The sequence below is a fragment of the Cibotium barometz genome, chromosome 18 (genome assembly GCF_041138505.1).
Source record: "Cibotium barometz isolate CiBa-2024 chromosome 18, ASM4113850v1, whole genome shotgun sequence".
Lineage (NCBI taxonomy): Eukaryota > Viridiplantae > Streptophyta > Polypodiopsida > Cyatheales > Cibotiaceae > Cibotium > Cibotium barometz.
The window spans coordinates 51,521,166-51,543,845 of NC_141063.1; the positions used below are offsets into that span (position 1 = coordinate 51,521,166).

At 43.0% G+C, this 22,680-nt stretch overlaps 1 protein-coding gene across 1 annotated transcript; it reads left to right on the forward strand.

Annotated features, from left to right (window-relative positions):
- Positions 1-10,098: 10,098 nt before the first annotated feature.
- Positions 10,099-10,683, forward strand: LOC147629457 (uncharacterized). The gene is made up of 2 exons (XM_086813014.1): positions 10,099-10,414; positions 10,522-10,683. Exons 1-2 carry the CDS (start codon positions 10,150-10,152, stop codon positions 10,614-10,616), a joined length of 360 nt encoding a protein of 119 aa, XP_086669140.1. The 5' UTR covers positions 10,099-10,149; the 3' UTR covers positions 10,617-10,683.
- The last annotated feature ends 11,997 nt before the right edge of the window (positions 10,684-22,680 follow it).

Sequence of the window (22,680 nt, forward strand, 5' to 3'; positions counted from 1 at the left end):
GAATGCTAGAGATTGTGCTAAAGCCAAAGTCACGGGATGCTACCTGGCACAAGAAACAAAACAAACCAAAACAAATAAAACAAAATTCCAAAAAAAAAAGAAACCAAAAGAGGGCTCGGAGAAGAGCTGTAAAACAAATGGCTCAAACATGACAAAACTAGAGCAAAAATCGAAGTACAATGAGCATAAACAAAGACTGCAGCAAGTCTGGACAATTGAGATGGAGAGTGAGGATGACAAGAGAGATGCGATGAGTGTGTCCTCCCATTTCAAAAGATATACCATCCAAGACAAAAATATTGTGGTACAACAGCCAATGCAAACTTCACAAACACCTGGTGAGTCATATGACGGACTAGAAGATGCAAAGAAGATTAATCTGGCTGGCGAAGGAGAAGAGCCTAGGTAGGCATACATTACCACGGACTTAGAGCCTGACGAGGAACAACTTTTGATCAAAACATTAAAAGAATATAAGGATGTGTTTGCATGGTCCTACAAAGACCTGAAAGGGGTAGATCCGGCTATATGCCAACATACTTTTCCCATGAAGGAGGATGCAAAACCAAGTAGGCAACGTCCTTATACTTATAATGATACTTTTGCCAAGAAGATCAAAGAGGAGATAGACAAACTTATGGAAGCGGAGTTTATCTATGAGATTGAGCATACAGACTGGGTATCCCCAATTGTGGTGGTCCCGAAAAAGAATGGAAAACTTCGAGTATGCGTGAATCTCAAGAAAGTAAACTCTACCACGATAAGAGACAACTATCCTCTTCTAATTACAGATCACGTCATTGAGAGGGTAGCAAGAAAGGAGGCTTACAGCTTTCTTGACGGCTTCTCAGGGTACAATCAGGTGTCAATTGATCCAAAGGATCAGCACAAAACGGCATTTGCCACGGAATGGGACATATTTGCTTATAGGGTAATGCCCTTTGGCCTAACTAACGCTTCAGCCACATTCCAATAGCTAATAAGCCATGCTTTTAAAGAATATCTTTGAGATTTCTTGGAGGTATATATGGATGATCTGTGTATTCATTCGAGCAAACGAGATGTCTTCGAGAAATGCAGGGTTTATAGAATCTGCCTTAACCCCGAAAAATGTGTGTTCATCGTATGACAGGGCAAGATTCTTGGACATATAGTCTCAAAAAATGGCATATCAACAGATTTTGAGAAAATCAAAGTGATAGTCAAATTGCCAAGGCCAAGAAACGGAAAACAAGTTCAAGGCTTCATGGGGCATTGTGGATATTATCAAAGGTTTATCTACATGTATGCTGTTATTGCCAAGCCACTTTATGGCCTTATCACTATCTTCATTTGGAAAGAAGAGTGTGAGGAATCTTTTAACAAGTTAAAAGAATGCCTCACGTCGGCACCAATTCTCAAATCACCAGATTGGAATATCATTTTTCATGTGCATATTAATGCATCCAATTTTGCCATAGGAGCCATCTTAGCTCAACCAGGTGAGAAGAACATGGACTTTCCCATCTCATATGCTAGTAGGCAGCTTAACGCTGCTGAGCAAAACTGCACTACCATAGAACGAGAAGGGTTAGGCATGATATATGCAGTAAAGAAATTTTGTCACTACTTATTAGCAAACAAGTTCGTTTTCTTTACTACAGACCACCAAGAATTGCTATATTTGGTCAATAAACCATGTAGTACAGGACGTATAGTGAGATGGTTTATCATCTTACTAGAGTTTGACTTCATAGTTGTTGTAAAGAAAGGGACTACACACCTGTTAGATATCCGTAACGCTGCTACGGGCGTTACCACAGGAGGGGACGGCCTCTGGCTCACCACCTAGCCATAGAGGAAGAATGAGGATTGCCCCTCATCCCCCAAGCTATATAGTGTGTGGCTTGCCGTCCACACTAGCCTGGCCGCCCATGACTCCGCATGGGCGTCCTCTCCCACTGAACCCCAGACATGGCCGTTCGGTCTGCCGTCGGTTCACAAGCGTTACAGCCTACGTGACATTATCCCCCCCTTAAGAAGAGTTTTTGTCCTCGAAAACAAACTGGGGAAATTTTTTGGAAATTGCACTACGGCGTTCCCAGGTAGCTACCTCCTCATCCCTATCTGTCCATTTAACAAGTACCTCCTGGTACACTTTATGTCGGGTTTATCTGTCACGATACTGTAGAATCTTTTCAGGTTCATGTGGTATCTTTGGTGGCTCTATCAAGTCCACCAAAATTTCTGGAGAAACTGCGTTCTCTAACCCGTGAACTGATTTCTTCAGTTTACTGACATGGAAGATAGGATGGACTTGAGAACTCTCTGGTAACTTAAGTTTATATACTACGTCCCCAATCTTCTTAAGGATTTTAAAAGGACCACAATATCTCGGAGAAAGTTTATCACACTTTCCCGTTTTCATGGTTTTTGACTACGCAAGAATCTTGAGGAATACAAAGTTACCTTCTGCAAAGGTCACCTTTCTACGTCCTTTATCCGCATAAGCTTTAGCGCGATCCTGAGCACTATGAATGCTCTCATGTGCGGCTCTGAGCATATTATTCATATCTTCAAGGAAATCCTTGACAGATTGAATCTTCTCCTTTTCTAGGCCTACAGCCATCGGAGATCTCGGCGGCTGGAATCCATACATTAACATGAATGGTGTAAATCCAGTCGCTGAGTGTTTGGAGCTGTTATAGGCAAACTCCAATAAGGGCAAGTACTCTTCCCAATTAGATTGCTTTTTACTAACATAAGAACGCAACATATCCTCTAGAATTTGGTTAACTCTTTCAGTTTGACCATCAGACTCCGGATGATCTGCCGTACTCATACTCAAAGTAGTATCCAACTTTTTGAAGACTTTCCTCCAAAAATGACTGTTGAATTTTCTATCTCTATCCGACACTATATCTGCGGGCAAGCCATATAGCTTGTAGAGATGTTCAATAAAGAGTTTTGCCAACTCTGGCATTTTAACAGTTTTCTTTGTGGTAATAAACTTTGCCATTTTAGTTAACCTGTCCCCACTACCACCCACACCGAGTCATTCCCTCGACTCGTCTTGGGTAAACAGGTAATGAAATCCATGGAAATGCTTTCCCATTTCCCTTGAGGAATCTCCAGCGGATGGAGTAGTCCTCCAACCTTAAGACGTTCATTTTTATTGACCTGGCACTTACTGCATTTCAGCACATAAGTCTGGACGTCCTTAAACAAACTAGGCCAATAAAACTATCTTTTTTACTAGTGCATAGGTCTTCTGAATCCCAGGATGACCCGCACTTGGACTATCATGACTTTCTTTAAGAATTTGGGCCCGAAAGTCACCATACACATACTCTACCCTTGTAGAGTAAATACCCGTCATCAATGGAGTAATTAGCATATTTCTCCCCCCGACAAAGTTTATCACTCCCCTTTGAAGCCGTGGCAGTCAAAGGTGATGAAGGGCCTACGTCAAAACTCTCTGGCTCCAAACTATACCCGGAAGACACGGCTAGTCTCTCTGGACTAACTCTCGCTTCCCTTCTCGTTGCACCTTCGGCCAGTCTCTCCGGATTAGCAATATGTGCCAACGAGGGAGGTGGTCGCGTCTGTGAAGAAGTGTGTACACGTACAGCGCGCCAGACCTCTGTAAAAGATGGATCATGCTCACATAAACCACATAGTGACTCCAAGAAATCATTCTTGAAGACTGTGAAACTAAGTTCAATAATCTGTGGCATACAACTAAGTGCATCTGCCACCACGTTATACTTACCTTTCTGGTAACGTATCTGAAGGTCAAACTCTTGTAGAATCTCTGCCCACCGAGCTTTTTTACCCTTCAGTTCATTTTGACTTGAAAGCCATTTCAGACTTTCATGGTCCGTCCGGACCTAAAAAGTAGCACCATATCGATCTAACTTTTTACTCTCAAATGCAATTGGGCATCCCCTTTGCATAAGTATGGCCCCAATGGCCTCATTACTAGCGTCTGTTTCCAAAACAAACGGCTCATTTAGATCGACAATAGTCAAAATAGGTACAGCTGCTACGGTCACCTTGAGCTTATCAAAGCTTTTTTGTTGGGCGTCCCCCCAACTAATGTTTTTAGTTTTTGACCGTAAACTGGTCAGTCTCAACAACGGGACTGCGATCTTCGCGTAGTCCTTCACATACTATCGGTAGAACACCGACATGCCAAGAAAAATCTGCAGTTCCTCGAGATTCTACTTTTTCTGGCTCCATCCGCGTACCATCGGCGGATATAATATGGCCAAGGTAGTGAATGTCTGTTTCAAAAAATTCACATTTGCTCTTCTTTGCAAATAGTTTATGCTCTCGCAACAACTCGAACACGAGACGCAAATGCTCTATGTGTTCTTTTTATGTCTTACTGTACACAAGGATATCATCTAGGAAAACTACTACGAATTTTTTCAGATATGGACGTAAAATGCTGTCCATCAGCATCATAAACGTCGCTAGAGCATTGGTTAGCCCAAATGGCATAACCAAAAACTCAAAATGCCTGAAACGGATCCTAAATGCTGTCTTCGCAACATCTTCTGCTTTTATTCTAACCTGATGATATCCTGATCTCAGGTTTGTAAAGTATCTCAATCCATAGAGTTGATCAAACAACTCATCCATGCGTGGCATTGGATACTTGTTCTTAATCGTTATCTGATTAAGAGCCCTATAGTCTATGCAAATCCACATAGATCCGTCTTTCTTCTTTACCAGAAGAATAGGCGATGCCCACGGACTTGAACTAGGTCGAATAAAGCCTTTGTTCAAATATTTCGTCAATTGTTTTTCCACCTCCTATGCCTCGGAGTGGCTTAATCTATAAGCAGGTTTGCTTATAGGTTTTAATCCTGGCATAACTTCGATGCCATGGTCTACTTCTCTAGATGGTGGTAAACCATTTGGTAGATCATCAGGAAAAACATCCTGAAATTCCTCTAATAAATTCATTAAAGTATCTACGTACTTTTTCTTTAATGTTTCATTCACCTTGGATTTTTTCTTGTTTGAATCACATGCATGCCAAACAGGGTTTTCAAACAGTGGGTCTCGTCCAAGGTTATTTTGTGTGTCTTGTTTGTCTACGCAAACATCATTTACAGTTTCATCTATGGAAACAGAATTTAAAAGAGGGTAACAAGCATATACCTCTGCTATCTGGTCTCTGCGGACCGCTGTACGCAGCTCCATGGAGGAAATCAGTGGTGTGGCAGGGACAGTACGGTCGCCCTGCAGGGTAATGACTCTACCTCCGTGCTCAAAACATAGCGTATTATGTAAGTAATTCCGAGCTAGACTAGGGCCCAAGCCATACAGCCACTCCCTGCCTAGATATACATCTGCTCTGGCTAAGTGCATGACCTGAAAGTCAAGCGGAGCCTCGTAGTCCTGCATAGATAATGGGACCCCCAATACTACGGTATTCCATACCGTTTTATCATATCCGTTGGCTAGGCCAACAGTATACTCATGATCACTCCGGGTCTCAATCAACCCCATCTTCTTGACTAACGAGAGTAGTTCAAGAAGTTGTGGCTAGCTCCATCATCAATAAAAATTGTGACTCTACGGCCACCTATGGTGCCATACATGCGCACCATGTCATGCGGACCTACAGTAGGCTGCCACATCGCTGGTGTCACTGAACAAGCGTGATGCTCATCACAATGACACACTGTCACCTCTCTGAACTCTGCGGAACTGAGAGGGAGTCTCTGCACTGTATGCAACTGCCTAGAAGATTCTCTGCACTGTATGCAACTGCCTAGAAGATTTACCATCTTTTTTGGGCTCGTTGTCACTTGTGTTGGCTTTAGGCTTTGGACACTCAGCCTTCGTGTGCCCTACTTCATTGCAATTAAAGCAACGATTCCATTAGGGCCAAAAACGGCTAGAAAAGGGCTGCTTGTTAATCTAAGGATTAATAAATTGTCCAATTGTGAATTGACACGTATACAAAAGTATGGCATTCTTGTCTCCTCTAAATGTCTTCTTAACGGTTCTATTTTAGTGGTGAACGACTAAAACGGCTTAATTTAGATGTTTACGATGGCTAACATTAAAGTTTGGGTCCAAAATAGTGACATCTTGTTTCATTTTATATTTCAAAAAATCAAGCAGGAAGATACGAAATCTTCTCTTTTCAGGCTCTGAAAACAACGCTATTAATGACAAATCACCAAATTTTTTCAAACGTCTACTTTCCCTCCATTCTGGTATGACTCATTCCCTTTTCCACCTTCCCTCCATTTTGGCATATGGCTTATTCTCCTTTCTTTGCATTTTCAAAAGAGTCACTATTTTTCTCTCATCTGTGAGCTTCTATGGCGTCCTCATGGCGTCCTTCTCATAATATAACTTCTTGTGATTTTCATAACACCAAAGAGGATGGTGTTTGGAAACCCATGTCTTTTCGTGTGAATGATTGGGTAACAATGCTTCCCTCTTGTAAAGGTGCCCACAGGGTGAAAAGAACCAAGTGAAATGAAGTGAAATCCCATTGGAAAGGTCGTGTTCTTGCCTTCAAAGTGACCGACAATGGCTGGCTTGCAAAAGTTTAACATGTCTACATGGCCAAAGACATGGTGTTGAACTTGGATGAACATCCAATTCTTCATTCTTACTGCTGTAATTTAACAAAACTTTATCTATTTGATACAACACAATATTTCTCCTTCTGATATATTTATTGTTTATTTAATTTCAGTTATCTTTCCATCAACAGCTGTGGAGTGGTAGCCTGTTGAGAGCTTAAGTGGCACATTCAAAGCAATTCACAAGGGGATTGCAGATGTAATGTATGCAGACAAACCACCTTCATTTTACAAATCAGTGGATATATTTGTGTATTTTGCAGAATACAGGGTTCCATCAAGAGAAGGTGTTCATGGAGAATTATATGACATACCTATTCCCACATTAATGTCACTGGAATGGGAAGTTCCTGATCCAAATACCATAACAAGCTTCAAATCCAAAATCAAAGATGATATTCTTAAAGCTATGTCTCTTGGAAGGATTTCAAGAAGGATAAAAATTCAACGGTTCTTGCCTATACATGTCTTTGTGGCATGTTTCAATACAATGGAATTGGAGAGGACAAGAACGATGTGGCTTAATAGAAGACTATCGACGACTGATCTGGACACTGTACTTGGAGAAGGATGGTGTACCAAGGAAACTTTTCATATTAGCGACAATATCAGTTATAGAGTAAGCCCAAATTCTATGTCTATCTCATACCAACTATGTCATCAATCCCTAGTTTTGGGCTATGACTATAGGAGATGGAAAAGCAAGCTTGGTACATGGGTCCCTTTGGATTCTGAAGAGAATTGTCCAGAGTTTGAATTTAACATCATAGTCCATCCATTCATAGATCCTAGGAACCTCATAGTAACATCAAACTGGAGAATCAAACTGGAGACTACAACATGTAAGAGAGTCGCTTGAGTTTCTGGACGAAACATCACCTGAATATAGATTCAAAGTAGATGATATTGTTGTCAGTACAAGGATGGAGAGTGTAACCTCATGCATCACATGTCTCCCCCCAAAAAGAGTTGTATTTGAGCCACTTGCAAGGGAAATTTTGTAAAGCTAAAAAGGATTTCTCCAATAATGTAATCAATATATTTTGCTAAATTTCGTCTTGACTTCTTCACAAAAATGGTCAACATATTGTTCGCAATACAAAACAAGGTTTAACAGTTGAATAAATTATTGATACTAAATTTAAGTACAAAATATAGTCTCAAAAAGGGTGTGTTCATATGGACAAAATGAACAAAACAAAAGCCAATTTGTGGAATCACTCAACAAAATCAACTTTTCTTTTGGCATGGGATGACCCTGGTTCTTTAGAGAATCTTTCTCTCTTCTATTTGCTTCGATCAAATTTGGCTGATTGAGGTTTAAGTTCTGGAGTTTTGAGCTCTTGAGGTGTTGGAAAGGAAGACTTTACAGTGCATTCCTCAACTGGTGGTGGTAAGTTGGGCTCTTCTTTGAGATCTTTAGGTGTTGGCGAGGGAGATTTGGTAGTGGGGTCTGGTTTTGGAGAAGGTTCTTTGGAGGTTGGCTTTGGAGACTTGGCAGTCTTCTTGGGGAACATGAAAGAGAAATTGAATGGAGAGCCAATATTTGCCCTCTTACTTTCTTTGTTGGATGAACGACGCTTTTGAATTTTAAACTGGTGAGTGAAACGGAAGACCTTTAGTAGCACTCTTCTCTTTGACAGGGTCTTCTCTTTGCTTGGGGTTTTCCCTTTGACAGGGGTCTTCTCTTTGATAGGAGTCTTCTCTTGAGCTGGTAAAGAGCTCTTCTCTTGGGCAGGAGGGCTTGGGGTCTTCTCTTTGATAGGAGTCTTCTCTTGAGATGGTGAAGAGCTCTTCTCTTTGATAGGAGGGCTAGGGGTCTTCTCTTTGATAGGAGTCTTCTCTTGAGATGGTGAAGAGCTCTTCTCTTTGGCAGGAGGGCTAGGGGTCTTCTCTTTAGCAGGAGGGGTAGGGCTCTTCTCTTTAGCAGGAGGGCTAGGAATCTTCTCTATAGCCTGAGGGCTCTTTCCTTTAGAATGGGTCTTCTCTTTAGAATGGCTCCTTTTCCCCTTGGAAGATCTACTCTTAGTAGGGCTCTTCTTTCTTTTCTTCTTCTCTTTGGCAGAGGTCTTTTTCTTTTTGGATGAGCCATCCTTGACATGGCTTTCCTTCTCATCCCTTTTTCTTTTCTTTGAAGTTGTATCCTTGGCTCCTTTATTAGGTGGAAAGGGGGAATCAGGATCAACTGGGTTGATAGATCTGTCCAAAACCATAGACACTGCCTTCTCCCTTACCCAGCTTACCCAAGAATCTGTATATTCATGCAACTAAGGCAAAAGAAAATAAGAAAATTTCTTAATATGACAAAGTCACTAAATGTATTGACCAAATCAATCAATGCTATTATTACATAAACTTACAGTAAGTGTTGTCATTCTAAATCTTGACTCAAGATATCTCCAAGCATTAGCAAGCACCATCCATCCACAAGATGTTGAGTCTTTCTGCAAAGGAACTTCGTGATTGTAGTACTTAAAATCTTCAAGTTTGTAGTCTTCATAGGTGGAACCTAGAAAACTCAAGATAAGTTTGGCAGCACTGCAAGCATAAAATATTGAGGGTCAATCAAACAATTGAAAACATACAAAATATTGCTCTAGAACAGAAACCATGGTAAAGTTGATTCTTACATTTTACTTCTCCCATGAATGGATGCTAAAGAATTCATAAAGATAACATCTCTATCCAATAGATTGAAGATAATAAGACTCCAATGGCCTCTGTGATAAGATGAATACTGCAATTAGTTGTGAATATTGTAATGATGGACAAAAGATAATTGAGTGTGAGTCTTACACTTCAACATAAGGGTATACAATGTAATTGCATGTCAGCATATCAAAGTTTTTGAAAAAACTTGCAAGATCCCCTTGCCTATTGAAAAGGAACTGTGTAACAAGGGGATCAAGAATGGTCACTTGCATAGCCATTGAGTCAGAAAGATCCCTCATAAGACATCTGGAGACATAAACAAAACATATCAACAAAATATGCAATCTAAGAAATTCATCAAGAAAACAAAAGGAAATCCACACAAACCTCAGACAGATGAAGAGGACTGTGTCAGATATCTCAATATGGCAGCTTGTGAATTAGCCAAGGATGGAAATAGAAGGAAATCAGAGCTCCTTAGTAGGAAGCTGAGCAAGGTGACAGAATAACCCGTGGGTGATTTATCCAATTTGATACCTTAAATAAAACACATTTTGCATTAAAAAAACAAATAAAATTTATCATTTTTTTAAATGCATCAGTAATCCTTCATGTGTGTTTTCACGGAGAAGCACACACACCCACACACAATCTCCCCGCTCATGCGAACCTCCGGATGCACAGCGCCAATCAATGCGGTAACACCTTTGGTCGCGGTACCGCGAGGATTGAACCCAAGGCATGGTGCCCAGGCCAAATCATTTTTTTTTTTAAATGCATTTTGTTGAGTTATGCATCAGTAATCCTTCATGTGCGAGCAGCACACACACCCACACACAATCTCCCCGCTCATGCAAAGCTCCGCTCATGAAAATCATTTTTTCACTCCAAGGAAGAGCAGATGGATGACGATTGGGATTGCGTCGTCTACTACGTTGTGGCAGAGGACGTTGCCCCAGACAAGGATGCAGTCCGAAGCCGTGGCCGCTGTTTTGGTGTGAGCGCTGGGACGACTGTTGGTGAAGCCGTGGATAAGGTGACATGTCGGGTGGCGGTTTTGGGCCTCATGCAGATACCCGGCCCGGCCGGCCTGGGGTGGGTGCAAATACCTGTGCATTTGCTCGAGTTCAAACTTGAGAAAGGCAAAGCGGTCTACTTGAAAGTCGGTAAGCGCCTTGTCTTGTTCCCCTCGTCCTCTTCTGCTGCTTTGTTTTATTTTCTGCTCAACTAATTTCAAGCTGCTTTTTGCGTTCGATCTGGTGCAATCTGACAGTTCTGCTTCTCTGTACACGGCAGTCATCTTTTGAAGAGCAAAATTATCATATTCTAGAGACTTCACCCTCCTTCATGATGGGTTCGCTGGCATGATTGCCCATTTCTTGACCAAAATCGCAATTATTGGTTCTGGGTGCTTGAGTTGGCTAGTAACTTCTGTCCATTGAGGAGATGGGCTCGGGAAGGTTGGAGGATCAAGGGAGGCTGGGGGTAAGTGGGTTGAGGTGGAGCCATGTGGATAGATGGCAGTACTCTCTGTCTGGGTCCTGCTGCGAGTGGTCCTAATATAAGTGTCTGAACCTCCAACTCTCACTTTCCCTTTCTCTTTCTCCTTCTCCTTTTCCAAATCCCGAACCATGGATGGTAAAGAGGAAAATAATGCGGTGGGGTCCACTTATCTGGGCACGGGCGTGGTGATTACAGGGTTCAATGGTGAGATTAGAGTTGGAGGGAGGTGGGATGTAGAGGAGAGGGAAGAGGAGTCGATGGAGAGGCAGTATGTCGATGATGAAATAAACACCAATGACAATAACTGGGGCTGCTCTGGAACGTCGATGACTGATGAAAAGAACCTCACCGATGTGCTGGAATTTGAAAGTCTCACTGGATGGAACGTCGGTGGAATGAATACTCTTAAGAGTAAAGGGCAACCTCTCAGTGATGCACTGAGGTATCACTACGATAAATGATTTCATCGGATAGAACGTTGGTGGAATAAAGCTCTGGATGCTGAAAAAGAGGCTCGAATACACAAGAGGATATGAGAAAGAGATACCGAATTGTAATAAAGAGGCACTAACCACATGCTGGCCCCCGGGGTACTGGCGATGACGAGCAGAGTGCTACAAGTGCTGCCTCCGCAAAAGGAGGAGGAACTCACTCTCTCTCTCTCTCTCTCTTTTTCTCCACATGCCAAGGACCCGTGGGATAAACCTCCATGTGGGCATTATGCTGATGTCTGAATAGCCTCCGAGATAGGTAAATGATGCGCACTGGTATGGAGGCAATGCTGAATGTTAATACTGTAAGCCTCATAAGACAAGTAGATTAAGCTCTGAAAAGGAGGCGAAACTGAAGTAGTCCAAGCCAATCTACTGTTGAGGATGCTCGGAGATGATTGACGATCATCCTGGATGCCCAGGTAAGGTGAAGAAGTCTGAAGAGGTGACTGGTAGATCAATCCTGCATTCTTAAACTTCAACAAGTTAATTAAAATACTGTGTGAGTCTGAAAGGTGTAGGCAGCAAAGACTCAGACGGAGGCACTCCCTTGCCGTAAAAAAAGTGGAAAAAAAATGGGATGTCTCGAGGCACCACAAAAAGATGTATCAGGCGGGGTTCAAGGCCAAAAAAACACGATCCTTGGACAAAGGTGTGCAACGGTGTAAAAAGTATGGGAGTAACCGACATTTCGGACAACCTGCCCTGGAACAGGAGTATCCGACATTCCGGTCAACCTTGGGTGGGCTTGGGACCTAATCGACATTCTAGACAACCTGCCCTGGAACAGGAATGTATGACCATTCGGTCAACCTGAGCAAGAGTCAACCGACGACATACTGTCGCAATGGTGCCAATAGGGATAGACTCGCTGCAAAAAGAGAAATCATAGGAAATGTCCATGGGATATGGCTGATAGAAGGAATAGTGTCGTTGTTGGAGCCCCCCTCTACACGGAAAAATATTGGAGATTTCTCTAGTCCCCTGACGAGGTAACTCCTATGACAATGAGGTTGCTTCGCTAGCCTTAGAGGGTGGAGAGGACAGGGTGGGGTAGGATCTCCTCAGGGCTGGATATGGACTGTGTTTGTGTCAATGGTAGTAGTCGGGATAGGCAAACGAGGTTCTCGAGGAGCCGTGAAACTAGGCTTGGGTAGCCATTGCACGCGAAAGGAGGAGTGGCAGCCTTGGGCCGCCCTGAGGTCTTATTGCCCAATGGAGTCTTGTGGCCTCGAGAGAGGTTAGTATTTCTGGGTAACGCGCCTTATTCTCAATCGGCTTGCTCGAGGCCATAACACCCCATTGGGCACTAAGACCTCTCCCACTTCTCCATACACCTCTCCCACTTCTCCATGCAGTAGGACTCCCATCACTGCGCACTAAGACACTGTCACTTCTCCATGCACCTCTTCCGTAGCACATCGAGTGCTAGTGGGGAGACACATGTAATATAGTGGTATAGGCAACATGACCGGATGTACCATAATCGGTGCACGCGAATGTGAATTAAGACCATCCTCGGATACAGAGGGTATAGAAGGAGTGGCATCAAGTGAGATACAATGTGTCAAATCCCCACGGATCCCCTCGTGATCGACCTTCGTTCGAAACTCGAATCCTGCAAATAAACGAACGAACAAACAAGCAAGGGGGTGCAGGCCTGACTCACCTCCCAACCATGACAGCCGTGGGCGAGCCCACAGTCTTGGCTGTCCCCACCGAGCCACGAGCTGAGCTAATTAGGATGACGTACCGACCAATCTCCTCCTCGCGACATCCCATACCGCCACGAAGCTGCCCTCGCGGGCCTCGAGACTGCTGCTGGCCTCGGCTGCATAAAGCAGGTGCACGTCTGCACTAGATCCAGGCTCCAAGACCATAGAGCTCTCACAAACTTGCGAGACTCTCTATCATACAATAACTAACCTTGGCCACCCTTTTATAGACTCTTGGCCGGTCATCGGGCGTCCACACTTGGCCGCCTGCCCGTCCATACTTGGGTACCCGCCCGTTAGTATTTCCCTAACTCAGCTTGTCAATCAGCCTGCCTAGTTCCAAGCTTCCCCAAGCCTCGAAACTAGTCTTGCATGCGTATAGCACACGGTAGATACACACTGTGCACATGACATACTCCCCTTTCTCTAAGAGCTCACTCCTGAGCTCACTAAAAAGCCAAGGTAACCTCTCTGAAGAGTAGTCAATGTCTCCCATGTAACGTCCTCCTCAGCACGATCCTTCTTCTTGATCTTGTATTCCGTGATAAGCGTATTACGCAATCTTCTTTCACGAAATCCAAGAATCTTTTCAGGTTCGTGCGGAACAAATGTCATGTCTTCGACATTTATAATTTCTTGAGGAGTAACTAACTGATATGCTCCACCCAGTACTTCCTTAAGTCTACTGATATGAAATACAGGATGAACTTTCACATGAGAAGGCAAATCCAATTCATATGCAACTGAACCAATCCGTCGTGTAACACGAAATGGTCCACAGTATCTAGGGGATAATTTCGGAGATCTACCTGTCCGTAAAGTCTCGGAATCTTTCGGAACTCGCAAATACACCATCATTCCTTCAGAGAACTCTCTAGGTGAACGATGTCTATTAGAATAAAACATGTCTCGGTCTTGAGCACTTCTAATAGATTCCTTTGCAACTTGTAACATTTCCTGCATATCATGCAAAAAATTACGTACTGCATCATGCTGAAGTCCTGAGAATCCTACTGTAACAGGTGATCTAGGTTGAAAACCATACATAAGCATGAAAGGACTAAAACCTGTACTCGTATGCTTAGTACTGTTATATGCAAATTCTAACATAGGAAGATAATCCTCCCATGAACTTTGTCTTTTGGATACATATGCTCGAAGCATATCCTCCAAAATCCGATTCACTCGTTCAGTCTAGCCATCAAATTGAGGATGATCAGAGGAACTCAAATTCAAAGTTGTTTCCAACTTCTCAAAAATAAGTTTCCAAAAATCACTCGTAAACTTAGAGTCCCTATCACACTGACTATGTCTTGCGGTAACCCGTACAGTCTAAATAATTACTCGATAAATTACCGAGCTAATTGCGTAGCTGTAATAGTCTTCCGAGTCGGTAAAAATCTAGCCATTTTTGTCAAGCGATCTACCACAACCCAAAGAGAATCGTGGCCTTGATGTGTTCTTGGCAATCCGGTAATAAAATCCCTGGAAATACTTTCCCATTTATTACTTGGGATTTGCAAAGGATGCAACAACCCAGCCTGTCTAAAGCGTTCAGCTTTATTTGCCTGACAAATCTGACACTTGAGAACATAATCTTCTACATACCCCTTCATCTTCGGCCAATAAAAAGTGTGTTTCACTAATGATAGTGTCGTGTGTACCCCAGGGTGTCCAGCAGAAGGGACGTCGTGACACTCCTTCAGAATCTTGGACCTAATGTCCGGGATCTGTGGCACACAAATTTTGTCATTACGGAATAGCAAACCATTCCGAATCATCCACTGACCTCCCCGCAGCCTGTATAGTAGACTGCTCAGTCATCGAGTCTTGGTCAATCAATGAGCTCCCGTCCTGGATCTTTTGCCAAAATGGACCAAAATAACTATCAGTCCTGCAAAGCCCTCTCAATGACTGAAATAAGTCGGTAGAAATCTCGGTGAACGACAAAGTATTCACCTCTCTAATCCGACTAAGCGCATCTGCAATACTATTCATGGACCCTTTCCGATAACGGATCTCAAAATCAAAATCTTGCATTAACTCTGCCCAACGAGCTTTCCTTCCTCGAAAAACAACAAAATCGAGAAAAGAACGAAGTTGTTTCACTATTCGCGGGATAGGCCAGTCCAAAATCTTCTGAACGTGGTCATAGTCAATGCTCAATCCATCTCTAGTGATCTTGTGTCCCAAGTAAATGATGTCGGTCATAAAGAACTCACATTTACTTAACTTAGCATATAGTCGATTCTGTCTTAAAATAGATAAGACAATCGTGAGGTGTCTAACATGATCCTCAAGAGTACGACTATAAATCAAAATATCATCCAGGAACACCACCACAAATTTTCCCAAATGTTTACGAAAAAAATCGTTCATCATTTGCTGGAAAGTGACTGGAGCATTGGTTAATCCAAAAGGTAATACGAGAAACTCATAATGGCCATACCTAGTCCGAAAGGCGGTTCTTTCGACATGCCTTTCATGAATACGTATCTGGTGGTAGCCAGTACGAAAATCTATCTTCGTGAAATATTTCGCTCCTGCTAATCGGTCAATCAGGTCATCTGATCTAGGGAGAGGATAATGGTTCTTAATGGTGAGCTTGTTCAATCTCTTGTTATCTATACACATTCTCCAAGTATTGTCCTTCTTTCTCCTAAGCAACACAGGTGCACCCCAAGGTGATTTACTTGGACGGATCTGGCCCATCCTCAAATAATCTTCCAGTTGTTTAGCCAACTCATCTTCCTCAGCTTGACTCATCCTATAAGGTGGAATACTGACAGGATGAGCACCAGGGATCAAGTCAATACGATGATCTACTGCCCGTTCAGGTGGTAAACCCGATGGCAGTTCCTTAGGAAATACGTCTTGAAACGAATCAAGTATCTTCTGTAATTTTTTTGCTTTCGAACACACTTAATTCATTCACATCCATGGAAGGGATGATGACGAGATTTCATGATTTTTTGCACAAGCCTCACTATTCAGTATGCTAATGACCCTATATGTTTCGGTAGTAATGGATATTATGCCTAGCAAGTTCATATTCATTTTTTTTAACATCCATAAAGTCCAGGAAAATAGAAGATAAGAGGGACCTATCCTATTGTGACACCTCAACTAACATTAACAATTGGTGTAGACATATATCAAGATATGGTCACATAAACACTCCAAACTTAATAGCATATATTCAGGCAATATTTTTCTGTAAACTTGAAGGACTCCGAAGATGCACACCATACTCAACAAGGTTAAATAGTACTAAGAAAACAAATAGATGGAGCTAGTACAAAAGATTAGGGGGTTGATAGGATAAATGCACCACTAAACATGGGACGAATAAACTCAATATCATTTAAAACTCACCACTAAACATGGGACGAATAAACTCAATATCATTTAAAACTCGAAAGTTCACAATACCTTGGAGGTTTGCAAGCACCCAATACCTTAGATGTTTCATGAATGAAGAGTTTCCAAGCACCGAAAACCTTAAATGCTAAGGCGTTATGTCCCAATGTTAAAGTAATAGACCTTCATATCTAGTCAAAGAAGCATATCAAAGAGAGAAAGCGTTATAATACCAGGATCCACTTCAAAGCCATAGCAATAAAAGAGGTGCTTGCCTAGTACAAGACAGAGAGAAGGGGGTAGTGCTACTCAGAAGCCAAGCGTTAACTGAAAGGTTTCACAAGAGAGAGGTAAGCCAGGACAGGAGAAACCCATCTTGCTTAGCACCTCCTCAACAGCTAAACTCCTCATCATCGCATCACTCCCTCTCTCTCTCCATCTCCATCTCTCTCCGCTTTCTCTCTCTCTCTCTCTTTGTCTCTCGCTACCGTTTTAACCCTAGACTCTCTTGTGTTCATATTGGATAGCCCACCTACTTGTTCAAATTCTTTTGAGACTTTCAAATTATATTCTGAGTATGTGGGGAGGCCTCAAGATGTGTGTGCGTGGGGGTGGGGGGTCGGGTCTCCTCACTAAGTAGCACGCAAGGTACATGAAAGGGGGGTAGGGGGATCAATGGAGGGGAAGCCGGCTCGAATATCGGGGGGATGTGGGCCGTTGGATCGTGAGCGACTGGGCCTAGTTTACAAGATGTAAACTCAGGCGGGTCGGGCGTCGGGCATTGGCCGGTCGGAGGGTGGCTGGAAACTGCTTTTGAAATGGAATAAGAACGTTTGAAATTGGGGGCTGGGACAGCGTGGTGAGCAATGCTAGTGGTAAGGCTTTCGTCTCCTAGTATTCCCGCCGGGTATGCCCTTTTATTAAAGCCCTAGTTTACCCCCCCCCACACACACACACACAAGTACATAATTTTGTGTGTGTGCGCGCGCGCATATGTGCACACACACATACACACACACACAGAATTATGTACTTGTGTGTGTGTGTGTGTGGGGTAAATTAGGACATAGCCCTACAAAAGTGTGAGAAAGTGTGAGGTTTGAACTCGGGCGGCAAGCCTGTGTGTGTGTGGTAAACTAGGACATGGCCCCAGTTTACCACATACACACACACACACACAAGTACATAATTTTGTGTGTGTGTGCGCGCGTGCGCATGGCCCCAGTTTACACACACACACACACACACAAAATTATGTACTTGTGTGTGTGTGTGTGTGTGTGTGGGGTAAATTAGGACATAGCCCTACAAAAGTGTGAGAAAGTGTGAGGTTTGAACTCGGGTAGCAAGCCTGTGTGTGTGTGGTGAACAAGGACATGGCCCCAGTTTACCACACACACACACACACACACACACACACACACACACAGTTATTAAAGCCCCAGTTTACCACATACACATACACACACACACACACACACTTATTAAAGCCCTAGTTCACCACATACACATACACACACACACACAAGTACATAATTTTGTGTGTGTGTGTGTGTGCGCGCACATATGTGCATACACACATACACACACACACAAAATTATGTACTTGTGTGTGTGTGTGTGTGTGTGTGTGTGTGTGTGTGTGTGGTAGGACATAGCCCTACAAAAGTGTGAGAAAGTGTGAGGTTTGAACTCGGGCGGCAAGCCTGTGTGTGTGTGGTAAACTAGGACATGGCCCCACAAAAGTGTGAAATTTGAACTCGGGCGCGGCAAGCTTGAGAAGCTCACGCTATACCACTATGCCAACCTGCCACACGTTGTCCAAGCATTGCAAATCAATTAATTTTATGCTAATCCATCCCGCTCATGAAGCATTCTGGCCTCTTTTCCGACCTATTTCTGGCATGCCCAAGTTTACAAATGTTGAGCCGGGGCCTAGTTTACAAAAGCATGATGAACGGCCCTGTTTCCTTGGGATTCCCCCCCTCACTTCCCCTCCATTGATCCCTTCATGGTGGCCCCCGTGTCACTTAGTGCTGAGGGGGGCGGGGCATGGTATCATGATTGATCCCTCTTTCCAACTTCCATCCGAAAGGACACTCACATTATTTTATTTATTTATTTATTTATTTATTTATATAAACTTCACATTGAGGAAACCTTTCTTTTGAGAAAGAAAAAACTCTCCCTTTCAAATTAATACAAAATTTAGTCATATTTCTCATGTGTGTGTGTGTGTGTGTGTGTGTGTGTGTGTGTGTGTGTGTGTGTGTGTGTGTGTGTGTGTGTGTGTGTGTATATATATATATATATATATATAAAAACCTTTTTCCTGCTCAAATAGTGGTGAAAAGAATTTAGTGCCCCTTCAATAAGGCAGGATTCACAAGCGGGCAAACGGGCATGAAGCCTGGGGCCCATGCGTCCGCTTGGGGGGGAAGTGAATAAAGAGGTTATATTCACACAAGGGCAGACGGAAAGAGAATATATTGTAAAGTTTCCTTAAAACTTACACGAATCATATTTAGCCTAGTGGAAAGGCATTTGACTAGTGGGCTGTAGGTGACGAGTTCAAATTCCAGTGTAACCTTTTGATTGGCTACGGCCTGACGGACAATTTTTTGGGCGAGCTGGGAGTGCCGCCCGGATTTCTCTGTTCGCCCGACTCCAACTAGGATCCACGTCAGCTCCACGCTGGCGGACAAGCACCTGTGTGTGAATGTGAAAGTTGGCAGACATCCAGTGTTTTTTTGCCACTTCATTTTCAAGCCCGTCCGTCCGGATGGGTCTGCAACCTCCCTAAATATGATCCCTGGAACACTACATGATATACACCTCTCATTTGATGTATATTATATGCCTCTCATTCGGTCATACATATATAACATAGGTATAGATTCCTTGCGCTCGTTTGCATTAAGCAGGGCGTATTGTAGTTGCCACAAGAAGGGAGGTGCACACATGGGAGGTCATCTCGGAGAGAGAGAGAGAGAGAGAGAGAGAGAGAGAGAGAGGCTGTAGTCAACAATCATGCTGGGCGGGAGAGAGGCTGTAGTCAACAATCATGCTGGGCGGGAGCATTTCCCACTTGTCTTAAAAAAGAATACCATCTTAGTAGTGAGGTGTTGAATGAAAGAGAGAGAGAAAGAGAGAGAGAGAGAGAGAGAGAGAGAGGCAAGAAAGTTGGTAGGTACCACACTTAAGAGATACCTTGGTAACTGCGAAGGAAGGGAAATTTATTCACCTAGATAGGTGAGCAGTAAATAGAGAAGAGGTCCCTCCAACCTATAAATTATAAAGGCTTTATTTTTAATATACAAAAAAGGAGAAATTCAGTGTGTTTGTGTGTGTGTGTGAGAGAGAGGACAAGGGTCCTCTGGTCAACGGACCAGTCATGCAGGTCAGTGGGTGTCCTAAGTGTGAAACGGCTAGCCGGCTAGGGCTAGGGCCTATAAAAGGAGATGGTTGCGAATGCTTTTCTCCGTCGCTGCTACTCGTTTCTCCATCGCTGCGTTTGTAAAGCTTTATTTAAAAGCTTTTTATTCAAGCTTTTTGTATGAGGGGTGATTCCCAAACAGGGGAATCTTCCCCTTCAAGACAAACCCCATGTACTTAGCCGGCACACGCCTTAACCATTGGGCCAAATTGGCCGCCTTGATCACGGCTATGGGATGTCTCCAACAGCAGCGCCACGCAAGTCTGCCATCGACACTCGTGCATGTTTTTCTGCACGGTACGCTTTTTGTTGATTATTGCCTTGTTTTTTTCTCATGATTGTTTTTTTTCAAGGAGCAAGCATGAGGAAAGGCAGTTGTATGAGCAAGACGAATGGTAGGCCATGCTTTTCCTACGCAGCAGGCCATGCTTTTCTTGCCCAAGGGAGGCAAGCAGGCAAAGATGGCAAAGCCCACTGGAACCAAGTATATACAAGGCTCTATGGGGCAGAATGCTACACTTGGGCTACCATCGAGTGCAGCTCCAAAGGGCTCTTGGGCTACTACAGCCAAGGGCCAATTCACCAGAGCCAAGGGCAAGTATGCACGGGCACAAAAGGGCGTCAAAGTTGCACAACAGGGACCTTGGCTGCTCCAAGGCATTTCAGGGGTAAGCCAAATGCTAGGCCCTGGGCCACGGATCGAGCAACAAAGCAAGTCTCTCTCTCTTGTCTTCAGCAAACCAATGCCATAGCAAAAAAGCACCGTAGCTTTTTCCAAAGAAAAGCAAGAGCATAAAAAGCAAAGAAGCTTTTTTTTCAAGAAAAGCGATAAAAAGCAAAGAAGCTTTTTTCAAAAAAAGCAAGAGCATAAAAAGCAAAGAAGCTTTTTTAAAGTTTAAGAGCAGAGGCTCTAGGCACCACAAGGGTGCAAGCAAACCAGCCAAGAAGAAAGCTTTATCGAGCTTGATGGCATTTCTAAGAGGACATAGGAAGTGGGCCAGATTCCTCGGTCTCCAAAGGGCCCAGTGCTAAGAAGACAAAGCACAAAAGAAGGATAAAAGCATAAGCTTTTTCAAACACAAAGCATAAAAGTACAAGCTTTTTTATGTTTTGATCAAGCACAAGGATCGGGACGAACGGCAACGGCCGCTACTTGAGCAAGAGAAAGAATCCAGGCATAGGAGTGAAGAATCAAGACTTCAACTCACGAATGTCACTCTACCTTTCTCAATAAGTGAGGCCTCTTGCCGGACAATGAGCCAAATAAGAATTGTAATGCATGGGATACATGCCATAGAAGTGGCTTATCCCAATAAGAACTCAATGCATGGGATGCATGCCGTATGAGTGGCTTATCCCTAACAGAATATATCTCCAAGTATAGGGAGCTTGTTCTGAAGTTAGACCATCTCGATGAATTCCATAAGCAAAGGGGATTCATACACGGTCTAGATAAGGATTATTGTCACATGAAGGGTCACTATCCAAAAACGATGGAAGAAGCCATTATACATGCCCAGACACATGAGGATGATCTGGAAAAGGGAATGAAGGGTCATGAGTTTTCTTCAAAGAATCGTTGGCATAGTCGTTTATCTTAACATCTATGGTAATCATTGTTAAGGATATTTAATGGTATGGGACATTAAATACTCTTAACACCTATGGTAATCATTGTTGAGGATATTTAATGGTATTGGATATTAAATACTCTCAACACTGGGTGTGTTGGTGGAATGGGACACCAAGATTTGGGCATAAGAGTACACTTCTTTGCATTGGATTTGCAAGTTAGCTAGAGAGCTAAAACCTCAAGTGTGTTAGCTAAAAAGCTAAAACCCAGGAACTATTAGCTAAAGAGCTAAAATTCAGGATCTATGATCAGCTCATTCATGGAGCTTAAAATTACCTTTAAGGTTAGCTCCACTATGACAAACAACCAGCAAGGGTTTGAGTCGAAGAGAGACTCATAGGGTATCAACTAATACCAACTAAGATATGAATCTCTTCTATCTCACTTAAAGAATGGAGTTATGCTAAGAAGGCAGCAAGCGCAATGGTTCATCAGTATGGCCCTAAGATTCAGGAGTTGCCTGCACAGCAACTTGGCCTACTCAAGTATGATTTTAATCGTACTTATCTCTATATGAAATCCATGTTAAGAACCTAAGGGTGTGGGTAGAAGCTCACTATGCCTTAGTTGCAGGATGTTTTTGCCTTGGAAGATGCCCCTCACCTTTCTTTTAATGGTAAGCATCAATACTCAAAAGATTTAGAAGCAAGGGCTTGGTTGCGAGTTAAGATTTTTAAGGAGACTCAAGGAGGGTTTAAAAATAGGCAGTACCGCAAAGTCTCTTAAAAGCAAAAGTGCATAACACTAGCTGGTTTGGGAACAAGTGCGCAACCATGTAAATGGGTGTACACACTTCTATTTCTCTAAATCAAGGGACGTCCAACTTAAGATGATTCAGATGAATTATATGAAATCCTACAGAGAGTAGGGCAAGTTTTTATTGGGGTGTGCACACTAGGTTTCTAGTGCTCAACAAGAACAAGTCTGAGGCGACATGAGAATTTAAGGAATTATCGACCACGAGCACTACTCGACGGATTTTGCTCAATTATGATGTTTGGCTAGCCAGTATGTAAGAAATGGTCGATTTTACTGAGTGCTATCAAGATAGGATAGTCAGTCTCAGTCAAGTAAGCTACGAGTCAGTTTAACTATGAGCATAAGTTTCGCTCTCTAAGGATGGGAGTATATGAGAGTAAGTTTAATGCACTACTCTAGTTATGCACTACTCCAGTTTGAGTAATATTGACTATAAGTTTCTATATCACTCTCTTAGAGTACAGAGGCTACTACTCCACATGTAGAGAATAGGAGAGCCTACGGACTTAGACACTAGGTACCAAATTTTATGAGA